The following is a 13,472-nucleotide window of genomic DNA, read 5'->3' on the forward strand; positions in this document are numbered from 1 at the left end:
ATTATTTCAATAACGTTATTTCAATAGTCCCACACACTTGTAAAATGTTTACTACATACATCATTTTATTCTAATGATGAACTAAAATATCCGAAAAGGGCATTCAGAAGATTATTGCCAATTTATAATTAGATTTTTGATATTTTATGAATAAAAATCTTTTGCCACCAATGAAGTTATATAATAGACAAAAGGGCCGACCGCTCACACTCGAACGGGCTCTCGAGCAAACCACATCGGATTATCAACCTAGCTAGAATCACATGCAGTCCTTCGCTAGAAAATAAATGTTAAACACTGGATAAAAATGGAGACGAGAAATTAACTAGAAAGACGTCATTATTTACACCAAAAACTGGTCCTTACGAACTGCTTAAACATATTAAAACATGGCCACAAAGACCCTCAGTTCTTTTTCGTCATGGAGTCATTTTTAATATTTATATTAGCTCTTTAGCACTCTCTACGCCGATTCGTTTTTCGACGTATAATTATATTAAATAGTTCTATGTTGCGTTCCAATCTGGTTTTCGGGTATCGCAGGTGGCGGGTGCATTGCCCTTGGAGTGCTAAACCACTCTGCTTCACGAGTGCGGGAATTTTCAAATGAAATAATTGAGCACAAACACCAATTTAATATTAATCCAGTTTTGTGGTTTATAAGTCTTTCTGAACTTAGTATATTAGTTACAATAACAACTTGAAATTTTAGGAGACGTTTATAAGGGTTTCCGAACTAGCCCTCTCCATGTATATAATAGATTTGCCTTCTAGTCTTATCCTAAAAATTTGTTCAGGCTGCTAAGATATTGGGGCTCATTGCACTTGAAGGAATAGGGAACCAATTGTGTCCTTGATCGTAATGTTAGGGTTGATCTTACACCCCCGTGATAGCTCAGACTGACCCCATCCCCACTCTCCATGCTACGTGAATTGAACAAATGGGCCTCACATGCGACTTCAAGAAAGAGATAGAAAATACTTAAGTTTCTATCGGAGAAAAGTAACCTCTCTCTGGAAAAGGTTTACGACTCAAACGGTTTAATGCCGAGCTCAAATTACAATTGAAAACTCAATAAGAAAAACTTTACAAAGGACTTTTGGTTTTAAGATCTATGACGGGTTTGCCATTTCCAAGTTTCAACTAACTTTCTAAAATTCCACATTTTATTGTCTTGCAATTTTGAGTAAATTTCTACTACATCAACAAAGTTATAAAATGATTCAAATTGGATAGTATGATCTAGTGACCAAAATCTAGCGATCATAGGGACCCCAGGTAGTTACTAGCTGCCTAGGTCTACGCGATAGTAACAACTGATAAAAATGCGATTCACATTAATCGTGTTATTTTTTGCAAAGAGAATGATCATCAACAATTAATTGAGAAGAAGGGATATCGGATCTGAGGAGAAAAAAGACATGGGAGGAAAGAGGGCGATAACAACACCCCGTAAGCCGGAATTTAAATTAAAAATACATAGAAAAAAATAACATGACAAGGCTCAAGATGTCTATCTGTCTACTTAAGAGATGCGGGGATCGGGTAAATGGTAATGGCAGTTCCTTGGGGATGTCTTTCGAGGGGTAAAGAATAAAAAAATGTAAAAAGAAAAGTGGGAATGGATGTATTCACATTATACACCCTCTGTTCTTTTAATTTCTTCAAAGCTCCACCCTCAGAACTCATTCCACGCCTCTGGATTAATAAGGCGTCGACAATGTGACGTCTTTTTCTTTTGCTCCGACATACCCAGCAGCTGTAGGGAGAGAGTCACTCCAACGACTGGTGCAGAAAAGGGATTGGCGGGGGGTAGAAGGACAAGAAGTGGAGTTGATACAAGAAGAGAGTGGTTAATAAATGTGTTCTTGGGGACTGTGACGTTCATCTGGCTCATTTGGTGGTGATGCGAGTATTCAGGAGTGTTCCTAGCTGCAGGGGAGCCTTCACGATGGTTCAGTAATTATCAGCGATTAAAAAATGTTCAAGTTGAAATCAATCCGTATATCGCGGAAATCGGAAAAGAATTTGTTAAATTAACCAAAAACACAAATTCTCACCAGGAATCTCCGTCATCTGGATTCCTTCGCATTGTGGCATTGTTGGAGGCCGGATTGAAATAACAAACTTTCAATCGAGGGGCCATTCATTCAAAAATTCGATGACACAGTGATTGCTGATTTCATCTGATTTCGAGATGATTTCAATGATTTCTTGAAATCGTTGATTTCATGTGATTGCCAGGGATTTTTTTCCGGTGATTTCACGATTTCACGATTTCAAATGATTTGACGACGTTTCGTTAATAACTGTACTACTTGGCGTGTGGTCGAAATTGCCAGTTCAAACGCGTCCAACGTCGATTTGGGGGATTCTGAGAAAATACGTCGATCGATTTTCTCTGAGAACTTTATGAGTCGATCCTCTCGCGTTGTGTATTTGTTTTTTTTTTCGTAAAAAAAGCGTCCGGAGTTGAAAACAAAAGGTGGTTAACACCTCGATGCAAAACACGTTGAATTCATCGAAAATATTCCGTGTATATTTCACCTATTTAATACATTCGATTTTTTTTTATCTTATCTGCGGACGATTTTCTATTTATTTTTTGGTGTTATAGTTCATGCGATTTCACTGATTTCATGTGATTTCATTTACAGTCACCTGAAATCGATGAAATCCCAGAATTTCTCTGATTGCTAGTTACTGCTGATAGGTTTCTTATAATGATGAACAAGTTGCAGGCTGTGGATTTTTCGTTGGTGTCACTTGAGGATGAGAAGGGGGGGATAGAAGAGCGTATGGAGGGATAAAGGCCCATATGAGTGCCTGGTAGAGTATGACCTCTGGGAGTCGGCCTTATCAGCATGAGGAGGAATATTGGAAAAAGTCCCAGATTAGAAGTACGACATGAATAAGGGAATACTGTCTAGGATTACTTTATTAGGTTTGGCGCTATGAAAGGATTGGCTGAGATTTTGGGAATGAGGGTTTTTGGAATGGCTGGAAATTTCCCAACAGACGATGGAGTGTATGATTCATAGAATTGATAAATCATATGATAGAACCATAACCAGAGACATTTGAGATATCATCAGTAGCTGCAGGAGTGAGGATTTCAATTTTTTTACATTGCAAACATACCCCCGCCAGTTTATGGTCGATGATTTGAAAATTTACACAATCCTGAAATCATTACGTTGTGTTTGGGCTGCCGAAACGATTGCCATTCTGTTCACTTTCAGGTTACTTGTTGATTCAACACGCGACTTCTTCAATGTGGTCCTTACACCCCAATCTATCATCTGCCATTTTTATACATTAAAATTACTTTCTCCTTTATGCATCTAAATCGACTATTGGTTCCTATCATTCTTTAATGATTCTCTTTTCCGCTGACATCACAGCTATTGTCGATTTGATATGATTTCATGGAAGTTCATGTTTCATGGAAAATACATAGCAACGATTTGACGATGAGCAAGATAGATCTCTTTAGTAACTCTGCTTTTTGAGCAATTTCGAGTTTCATATAATTAATAGTGCGACTCCATCTAACCCTTCGTAGACAAATTAAGATACATAGCAACGATGTCTTCAGGAATTTTACGATGCCAATGGAGTTCAAATTTTTGATTGCACCTATTCCATAAAAGGCAGGGAATTTATTTAGAGACCTCTTGTAATTTTTATTTCATGGCATACCACGGAATAAAATGAGTGAAAATGAGTGAAATGAGTGAATAAGCGAATGAGAAAATGAGTGAAATGAGTGAAAAATAGTATATTGTGCTCCTGGGGAAAAAAGTATTTTCTGACTCATGTGAGTGGTAATCACATAAGTCAGAAAATACTTCACTCCCGTGTGACACATTATATTTTAGTCTTTTAAGGACTGAAAATATTATACCAAAATAATATGTTTGTTGGTATAATATTCGAATAAGATGAGTTAGTTTCCGATTACACAATATTATTGATGACAAGAAATCGATGAAATCCCGTGATTTTACTAGATCTCTAGCGAATTCATGTTCAAGCGACGCAGTAATTTCGAAAATTAATGGCCCGTCGGACTAGACCTTTGATTTAAAATTTTTCAACTCGCAATGAATTTTTAATGCAATGAACGGCATCGAAATTCAATTTAGTTTTCTTTTTTTTTTGTAAAAGGAGGACCTTTCACGTCTTGTATCGCGCGCGTGTCATATAAAATAATATTCGGTGGGACTAAGGGAATCAATAATTGTTTTCTGAGTGCCAAAAATTGGATTTCCAATTCGGAACTTCAACCTAAAATTATCTGGGAAAGAATTCAAATTAAAAATTAATCTTTCTATCGTGCAGCCGCTATAGAAGTAAAAGTACTCGGACAATTCATAACAAGGAATCATTGCAGAAAATTTTTCAATGGAAAATATATCAATATTGTTCTGATATGTAAGTTTAGCGTAAAGTAGAATGCTTTCCACTCTAAAAATAGTAGCTACTATTTTGCGATTGTGTTAGCCATTATCGGGTATGATCGAATACCAGTCCACAAAAGAATCTCTTGTTTAGATGCAAAAACTTCCCTGACAAGTCAAACCGCTAGTTGAACCATTAATGACATAAACTAGTGAATTAATTAATTGATTTAGTTCGTAATTTATTCATTTCTTTACTTATTTAATAATTTATTTATTGATTTATCTCTTTGCAGACACTGAAGCCAACAGATCCACCAATATTCGAAATCACAAATTTGCTGATCAACGAAACCGCCACTCAACTTGCAATCTGGGGAAATCTTGGAATAGTCGTAGTCGAATTGCCAAGGAGATGGGGCAAAGACAACGCCTTCCAAGATGGCAAGAAAGAGATTTCTTGTGTGTGAGTAAATTATTTAAAATTATTATTAAAATATTGTATATAGAATGTGTTGATTCTATTAAATTTTTCTCACCTTGTACTTCTGTTTCGCTATTCAGATTCTTTGAATTGTTAAACTCTAGTAATTAATGCGATTTTCAGAACGTGCATGTAATTTTAGAAGGCAAAAGTTGGACGTTAGAAAGTGCAAACGTTGAATACTAACTGCCTCATCAACAACACATGCCACACACTTAAAAGGTAAAGCGATTTGAGGAGTATAGATACCATTTTACACAGCCCTTTAAACACGTGAAGTCATACAAAACGAGTCATAGTCATCCAAATATTAGAGGGTGATTATAACGCAGGGGCAATTAAGAGATATTTGGTATTTCAGAGATAAACGTTATCGTTTAAGTTCACCCCTTTGAGCTCGTGCTAAAATTCGAATAATTTCACACCTCTATATAGAAATGAGAGGATATAAGAGAAAGCCCTGTGCATAAGCGAGTCATCTCAATAGTTTGAAAGAATACCACGACGATTAATCTCCCCCGAATTCAATCATTTCGATATTCATGCTACCAAACATCACTTTTACTGATTATACTAATTGAAAAATTAATTTTATTCTCACACGAAATGATCGCTAGTTAATATTAACGACAGAATAGCAACGAGTAAAATGATTTCAAAAAAAATAATTGTACCGCAAATATTCGAGGATAAATTAATAAAACTGGTAAATCAAGTGGTTCGGCGAGAAGAAAACACAGGTCAAAATGGCCAGCTTGTTTTCAAATTCTGCTTTTATGACTCTATGCGACAAAAAATAATGCTGAAATTTGGGGATCTGTCCTTTCCCCAAAACTTAGTTAGTTTCAGAATTTTGTTATGTTTAAGACCGAACAACCATAATAGGTCGCAATGCACCGGAGAATCGAAAAATCCAAATAATTCAATATTAAAAAGGTGATGAAAATCATACTAATTATCAAAAGTACGCAAAAACATGACCAATATCCGTGACACATCCCATGCATTAGAAGCTGAGAATTGATGATCACTCAGACAATATTGATCTTCTTCCACTGGAATAAATTATATAATTTTTCGAGACAAGCAACATTCAATTGCTTTAGTTACTGTTGATATGGATACGTCAAATCAGTCTATCACCAGTCAGTTTTTCCTTGATTCGATCATAAAGGGCTAGTCTATGAAATCATCACCCTATCCTAAAGCTCATAAAATAAAACTTTCCACCCACTGAATTATCCAAGAATTGCAATGTCCAAGACTTAAGTTTGAAATCTTACCAAGAAGCCAGTGGAAAGGATTTATGCAAGGAAAGTTGTGAACGTGTAGCTTTTTGAATGTTACCAAAAAACTTTCTGCCATTATTAAGTGTCTTGCTTGCGCTTGTGCTTCCTCCTCCCCCACCCTTTAAATTTTCTTCTCACCCACCGTATACACAATTCTAATGCATACAGTACACTCGGAAAAGCGTCATCAGAGAAATATAGCGTTGGGTCGACCAGTTTGTAAGCAAGTTGTGGTCATTAAAACGAATCTCGGGGATTTGAATGTCTAAACCCTCTTGTCTCCTTTCGCCTCTTCACTGAGATTCTTCTGCGTGCTTAGTGAAATATATATAGGGGTGGCAAAACCCATGAGCCAATAAAGTTATTTTTTAACAAAAAATGTGAGCCGTCATGGGACGCCTGGCAGATGTGAAACATCGTGTATGTACAAGTAATATGCATAAAAGGTAATATTATTACAGGAATTAAATATAGCCTAATGAAAAAATGAAGTATTACAAATTTCTTACAGAAAATGGTAACTTTATTTAATAAACATTTATTTACATGTGATATAAAAATTCGATATTAATATCAAGTGGCCACAATTTAAATATTTTCATCCGTGACTTCAGTAATAGTTATATTCGATTTTTCCTCTGCCGGTATTACTGTGACGATTGGTCGAGGATAACTAAAGTACGTTACAAAAGTATTGGATGAAACATCATCAAGATATCTCACAAATACAGCATCGATTGTTGTTCCATATTTGGTAGTAGATTCTCTTGGATTGTTGTTGATTTGCAATTGAAATTCTTTTTGAAGAAATGTCATTAATGGCATTGATTCAGCTCTTGCAAAATTTACATTAAAATCTCCAGCTAAAATTAATGGTAGTTTATGTTTATTCGTTTTAAAAATTATTGAACCTCTTTGACTATAAGGAAATAACCTTTCATGTAAAAATGAAATTATATGATCCATTTTGTTATTAGGTGAAATGTATACTACAATCATAATTAATTCACTTCCGTCTTCAAGTTTAACATGTGAAGCACACATATCACCAATAGATGTTTGAGAATCATGAACTTCTGTAGCATTTAGAACTGCTAGATCCATGTTGAGTGTAGTAACATGTGAAGTGTTGTTGTTTTTGTAAATGGCCACTCCAGCGGCTCTAACATTTTGTCGTTTAAATTTTGCAATACAATGAAATGAACAAACATGTCCAAATTCATTATTTTTAAAGTTATCGATGAAATATTCATGAGCTATTTTATGATATCTAAATTGACTGTAGTTATTCGGAATTTCCGCAATATTTGCGCTTGATAGGTTACTTAAATTTTGCTGAGATATGTCAAATACTTCATGTTTCATTTCTCCCAAATCAGTTAAATTTCGAGAATTTGTACTTGCTTCATCTATTATTATTATTGGTTCTGTAATCATTTCTCTATTTCCTATATTTGGAGAAGTATGTAATTCTATAATACTTTCTGCATTCTGTAGACGCCTCCTTCTTTCCGCTTCACGCTGACTCAATTTTTCTCTGTTCTTTTCCCTGTATCTTTTTTGACGGTCTCTTTTATTTTAAAGAGTAGATGAAATAGCAGTTACTGGTTCTTCATTATTTACTTCCGTTATATTTGAGTTTGAAGAGGTAGATGGTCCGATAATGCTTTGTGAAGATTGTATACGCTTTCTTCTTTCCGCTTCACGATGTTTCAATTTGTCTCTGTTCCGCTCCCTATATTGTTTTTGACGTTCTCTTTTACTATTGTTTACTCTGAAAAAAATATAAACATGTTAATAAAATCTAAGATAAAAATTAAAATAGTCTGGTACTATTCGATTAATAAAGTCTGTGATGATTGTTGGGAACTGAAATATTTAGAAAAATATGATATTAAAATACACAAGAGAAAGAAAAAAAATTTTGAGTGTGGCTTCAATATACTCATGAACTCAAATCTTAGTTAATTATTGCAATATATGACTAAAGTTTTGCAAATATAAATTTTATTAATAAATTTTTCCATATTAATTCCTTCATGAATAATAAAAGAATAATTAATCGAAGATAATCTTAATATAATTTATAAATTACTAATATGATTAATATGAATATAATTAATCAAATATAAAAATATAATAATTACATTTATGGACACTTGAAAAATACGATCTACTTACTGATGACTTGGTAGTATGCCATAGTGTAGTTTCACTTTCTTTGCACAAGGTTGAGCACTTTGATTTTCTGAGTTATCACTATTACACATATTTTATTGTCAAAAATTAAAATAAAAAATTAAATGTATACCTCAGTCTAGCGTGGTGACCGGTCGCCACACCGTACACTCTACTACACATAATATATATATATGTCTACCGTAGTATAGCGTGGCGACCCGTCGCCACGTCAACAATTCGGTTTACAAGTGAGCCTATAGATATTTCACATAAAAAAAACCTCGAAAAGAATTAGAGTGAAAAAATCTCCGCTATTATTCAGTCGGAAATCCAACCCGGTCTTCCAGAGTGGCGTCGGGGATTCTTGCCGATTAAGCTACCGAATACCAGAGAAATTCACTTTCCCAATTGAACATCAATATCACCTAACCCTTCGGGTGGTCATCGTTATAGTAGTCTGAATTTCACTCTATATTCGTCTTTCGGACCATTTTGTTCTGCTACACTCTCCCTAACGAGTACCCTATCGCAATATCGAAAGTGCAAAAATTCCTATAATCAACATGGCCGTTGCATTTTAGAAACTCTGTTGAAACCCCCGCCAACAGCCAAGCCCGCAATGGTAAATGCGACGATTCCGAGCGTTGAGATTTCTCGGATTAACCAAATGGCGGCAATAATAGCGATTATTCGGCTTATGATATCAGACCGCGAAGTGGCTTTCCCCCATCCCCGCCCCCTCTGTCGTCCACTTTACCAAGAGAGCCACTAACTGCCGCTAGGCGTCGCCCAAATCCTGACTTCAAGACACCGGATTAAAACTATTACTACCAAGCACCAACCTCCACTACCCCCCATTGGTATCTGAGGGGTGAGTACTCACCTCCTCCCACTGCTATCTCACACCACGCGAAATACTCCCTCTTCTATTTGCTAACGTCCTAATTCTTTGCAGCAACCGAAACTGCGTCTGTTTTACGAGTTGAATAAAGACAACTTGGTAATCCCCCGCGACGTTCTCGCAACTGGCGTACAGACCTCGTCAGGGGGTTTCCAAAAAGCTGATTAGCTTTTGGCGCTTGGACCCAGTACTGGTTATCCATTCATCTACACACATGGACTTGGCTGGTTTGATAACGAACCAACTCACGATTAACTTTCATTAATGAATAGTCAAGAGCAATTTCCCTGAATTTTCGTAGGTTAGAAAATTCATGGAGTTGATCTCTAGGTTGGCCAGCTGTTGCAATATTTTACTGTCAATTCTGTTTGGGGGGAAGTCAAAAATTGGAAAAGTTGGGGGGGTTGGGGGTTGATAGTATTTCCTATGTAAAACAAAAAATAATTATTATTATCAAGCAGATTTTTATTATTATCTCTGGCTGAAGAATTGGGATTTGGAATAGAAATATGAATTTTACATAATTCAAAGGATTAATTTGTTGAAATGAAAGTCAATTTTTTGTGTAATGGTTTTTGATTTTACTTTTATCGTAAGTTTGGTGACCGACAGTTAGCTTTCTGGAAGAAAGGTGTTTCGAAATTCTCTTCCTAATTATTTCGCGGTTCTGCGGGTGCTTCAGCGATGAATTGCATGATGGTCGTATCAGTAAGAGTTTTTTCTGATTTCAGCAAATCAACAATTGTCTTATGTTAACAGTCGACTAATTTCAAGTTGATTAATTAAATAGACATGCCCTCCACATTTCGGATGAATCACACAAAAGTTTTTTTTAGACATTATGTTTAAGTGTTTCATACGAGATTTTTATAATAATGCTATTATTGGAAATGAAAATTAAAATAAGTAAATGTGTTAATTTTTATTTGCAGTCTAGTTAATTCCAAGACCTAGTTGACGTTAGACTTTGGTTTAAATTAGCTTCGGCGCTATGTTGGGCCTCAGCCTTGGGCTAGGCTGAACTTGCCAAGTTTAGTCCAATGTTACACTCCCAGCGCACCCCACGCTAGGCCCAAGCTATAACGGCAGTTTAAAACGAGGTTTGGCTTGTCTTGGCCCAAGCCTGGTTGAGGCTTGGTGTAATTGTTAATTCCTACTTGGGTTTTCTCGTAGCTGCACTGAAGCTATCGGCTCTTGGTATTCACGTTCAGCCCGAAAACTACTACCACAGCTACTGATTAATTCGACAATGAATTTGCGAACTCTGAATCTCTCTCCACGTGAGAAAACGACGGGAGGAACGAGTGAGAAACGAGCTTGCGGGGGAAAGTACACCAGGCCTTTTCCCACCTCGGGTACATCCAAACGGCAACGTAGAGGGAGGATGATGGCACTAGTCTCTCTTCCTCCTGCCGGGAGCTAATTATTGTTTTAAGGATTACCGTTATGTGTTTATTATGCGAGAAACGTCCCTATCTTTATCATCCACGTAACATTCGGTAGAATTCAGTAGCCGGGTATTTTCACGGGGTTGTGGGAGGAGATGTGGAATAGCAACACAGCCAAAACGAAATCCCACTTCCAAGCCAGCCTACCTTTATGAATAATTCGAGTGCTTGGTTTTTTGCTTATGTGTGGAGAGACAGCGAAAGGAGCTTTTCTCGTCCTAGGACTTTCCGGTTGTTTTATTTTCATATGTTATTAACGTTATTTCATATTTACTTGGTGGAAAAATCTTATATCTTTGTGAACTAGGCATTGGCATTACTATTATTATTTTTTAAATATTACATTGTTAGGAAATTAAATCTAAAATATCAAGGGAAAAACTTTCAACTTCGAACAACAAGGGAGTTATGTGAAATTTAGTAGTACGTTCTATGGAAGAATCAATTAATTCCTTAAAATTTCTAGTAATTCTTAATTTTCAATTACATTTTTAAAAATATTAAAAATAAAGGCAATAACTTCTCGGGATTTTCATGTTCAAATTTCACAATGAGCTTTCTTTCATTTATTTAAAATGATGTAATCCATATAGTGGGCTATTTATGCTCTCATTAACATTACACTTGCTATTTTACATTTTTCCCTTATTTCCCAATTCAGTTTTGACTCGTAAATCACAGCCTTGCAAATATTTACAAATAAATGTCGTATATTTTTTATCAGTTGGATCTGCAAATTTTTTTTATTCCTAAAAAGCCGCGTGTAGTTCGATTTACTTAGAGTGTCAACTAACTCCAGTCTTATTCCAACTGTTTTCAGGGAACTACTAAGTGTTAATGGTTGGCTCTAAGACGATTGATAGTGACTATTGTTTCTCTCGCAAGTTTTGAATTCTCATACCAAGTGTTAGCAGTGTCCCTGTAGTAGAGCTTAAAGAATTCTGACACTTTTTTCTTTATACCAATGGTTGCTTGTTCTATAATTTTAGTGGACGTTTTTCTGTAGTTTTTTCGTTTGAAGTGTGTTCGGAAATTTGTGAAAGGAATTCTGAACTCATCGGGGAGATGATCCGTTGCTTCTCCTGTTAGCTTGTCTGCTGCCTCATTTCTTTCTCTTTCACAATACGAGGAAGTTTATAAACGGAAAATTTCAATTCACAATGGGTTCAAAAATTCAAACTTTCACTGCAAAATCAATGATCATGTAATATGAAAAATCGAATTTTCTGAATCTCCATGATGAATGAGGAATCTAGTGTTTCCAGGCCTAAATAAAAACAATCAGATATTTCCTATAACTTTGACAATATTACGAAATTGATGTGTGGTAGTAACAATCGACAATTCACCTAAAAAGCAGTCGCTTTCATGTGGAGTCATCAATTTCACATGAGTCAGAATATAATTTTCGGCTATCAACACACACCTGAAAATTCGGTAATATTTTTCCCCCCTAAAAAAATTTACGATAACTCCAATGCACGAAAAATAAAGAACGATGTGATGGAAAAAAATGGCAAAAGAGAGATTGAATCCGATGTATAAACAGAAGGTTTGTGTGAGTATTTCACTTTCTGCACGCATCCCCCATCCTCATCGACCCTCTCTCACGTTTTTAAAAATGATTTAACCTAATGGATATACATATGTAATCCCAAAATAAACCAGAGCTAATCTCTGGCTGCCACACGCTGGGTTTACTTGTAACGACATTTCATATGTTCACCCGGTCAGCCCCTTCTCTACTTTTTTTTTATTCAACCCTTTCACCATCGTTCAATTTTTTCCAGCTGAAAAATGGGATCGCTGAATATTTATTTGGCCGGAGGCTATTTATACTGTTTGAAAACGTTTATCTCCCGCACCTTCAAGATGTTTATTGATAAACTAATTGTTATCTCTTGGATGATCTCTGAAATTTTTCTCTAAAATTTCCCTTTTGCATACAGCAAAAAACCTATGAGTTGAAAAATTTCGTCGGCACTAGTAGAAACGCGACACCTAGTTTAATCAACCGACTCACCCTTGTGCAAACCTATTCTGCCAGAGGAAGAAATTTTAAATACACGACACGCGTCGACCCAATCCCTCCACCGGCGCTCTCTCGCTCTTTCTCGGTTAACGAAATAAAACTCAGCGACGAAAAGAGACATCTGTCGGTTCTTTTAATTACCGGTGTACGTGTTCAGCAATCGTGCATAACCGTCGTCTTCGTCCCCTTCTTGTCCCTCATTTATTTATTTTCATCTATTCCATCTTTCTTGTCCTAAAATAAAAGTTGAATGAAAAATGTCGCCAATTAAATTTATGAAATAAATTTATGGTACGAAGGAGGAGGAGTGGAGTCATTAAATATACCCCCCCCCCCCAAAAAGCATCCACAATGTCTAAGAATTAACGGTCTTAGTTAGGCGAAGGTGAGACCGTCCTGGTGCATGAATTACGTTGCAAAGACCATCCGGGATATCAACGTTGGGTACCATGGCTCTGCCTCGTTATATATATTTTGTGCAACATCCCGATTTTATGGCCAAACCGAGGAGGTACAAGCCACGGTAAAAGGGCACAAACCTCCGTCTCGTCGGCTCTCCCTGAATTTCCACCCCTTTTGTTCTCGTTTCCGAAAAAATGTCAATTCTTCTTACATTTCTTTCACTTATCGACCGTTCGCAGTTTTTTTTTCAATAGACAATAGATAATTTTTTTCAATCATTATGTTGTTCATAATAATTGTGAAGCAGGAGCACGTAACTGAAGACCCTCTA

At 36.1% G+C, this 13,472-nt stretch overlaps 1 protein-coding gene across 1 annotated transcript in view; it reads left to right on the plus strand.

Annotated features, from left to right (window-relative positions):
- Positions 1 to 13,472, plus strand: part of LOC135161894 (nuclear pore complex protein Nup88) — a 96,777-nt gene that overhangs the window by 64,028 nt on the left and 19,277 nt on the right. The window contains exon 2 of the mRNA XM_064119869.1: positions 4,701 to 4,870. Coding sequence (XP_063975939.1) covers positions 4,701 to 4,870 — 170 coding nt within the window. The remainder of the gene's footprint in view (positions 1 to 4,700; positions 4,871 to 13,472) is intronic.

The sequence above is a fragment of the Diachasmimorpha longicaudata genome, chromosome 4 (assembly GCF_034640455.1).
Source record: "Diachasmimorpha longicaudata isolate KC_UGA_2023 chromosome 4, iyDiaLong2, whole genome shotgun sequence".
Classification (NCBI taxonomy): domain Eukaryota; kingdom Metazoa; phylum Arthropoda; class Insecta; order Hymenoptera; family Braconidae; genus Diachasmimorpha; species Diachasmimorpha longicaudata.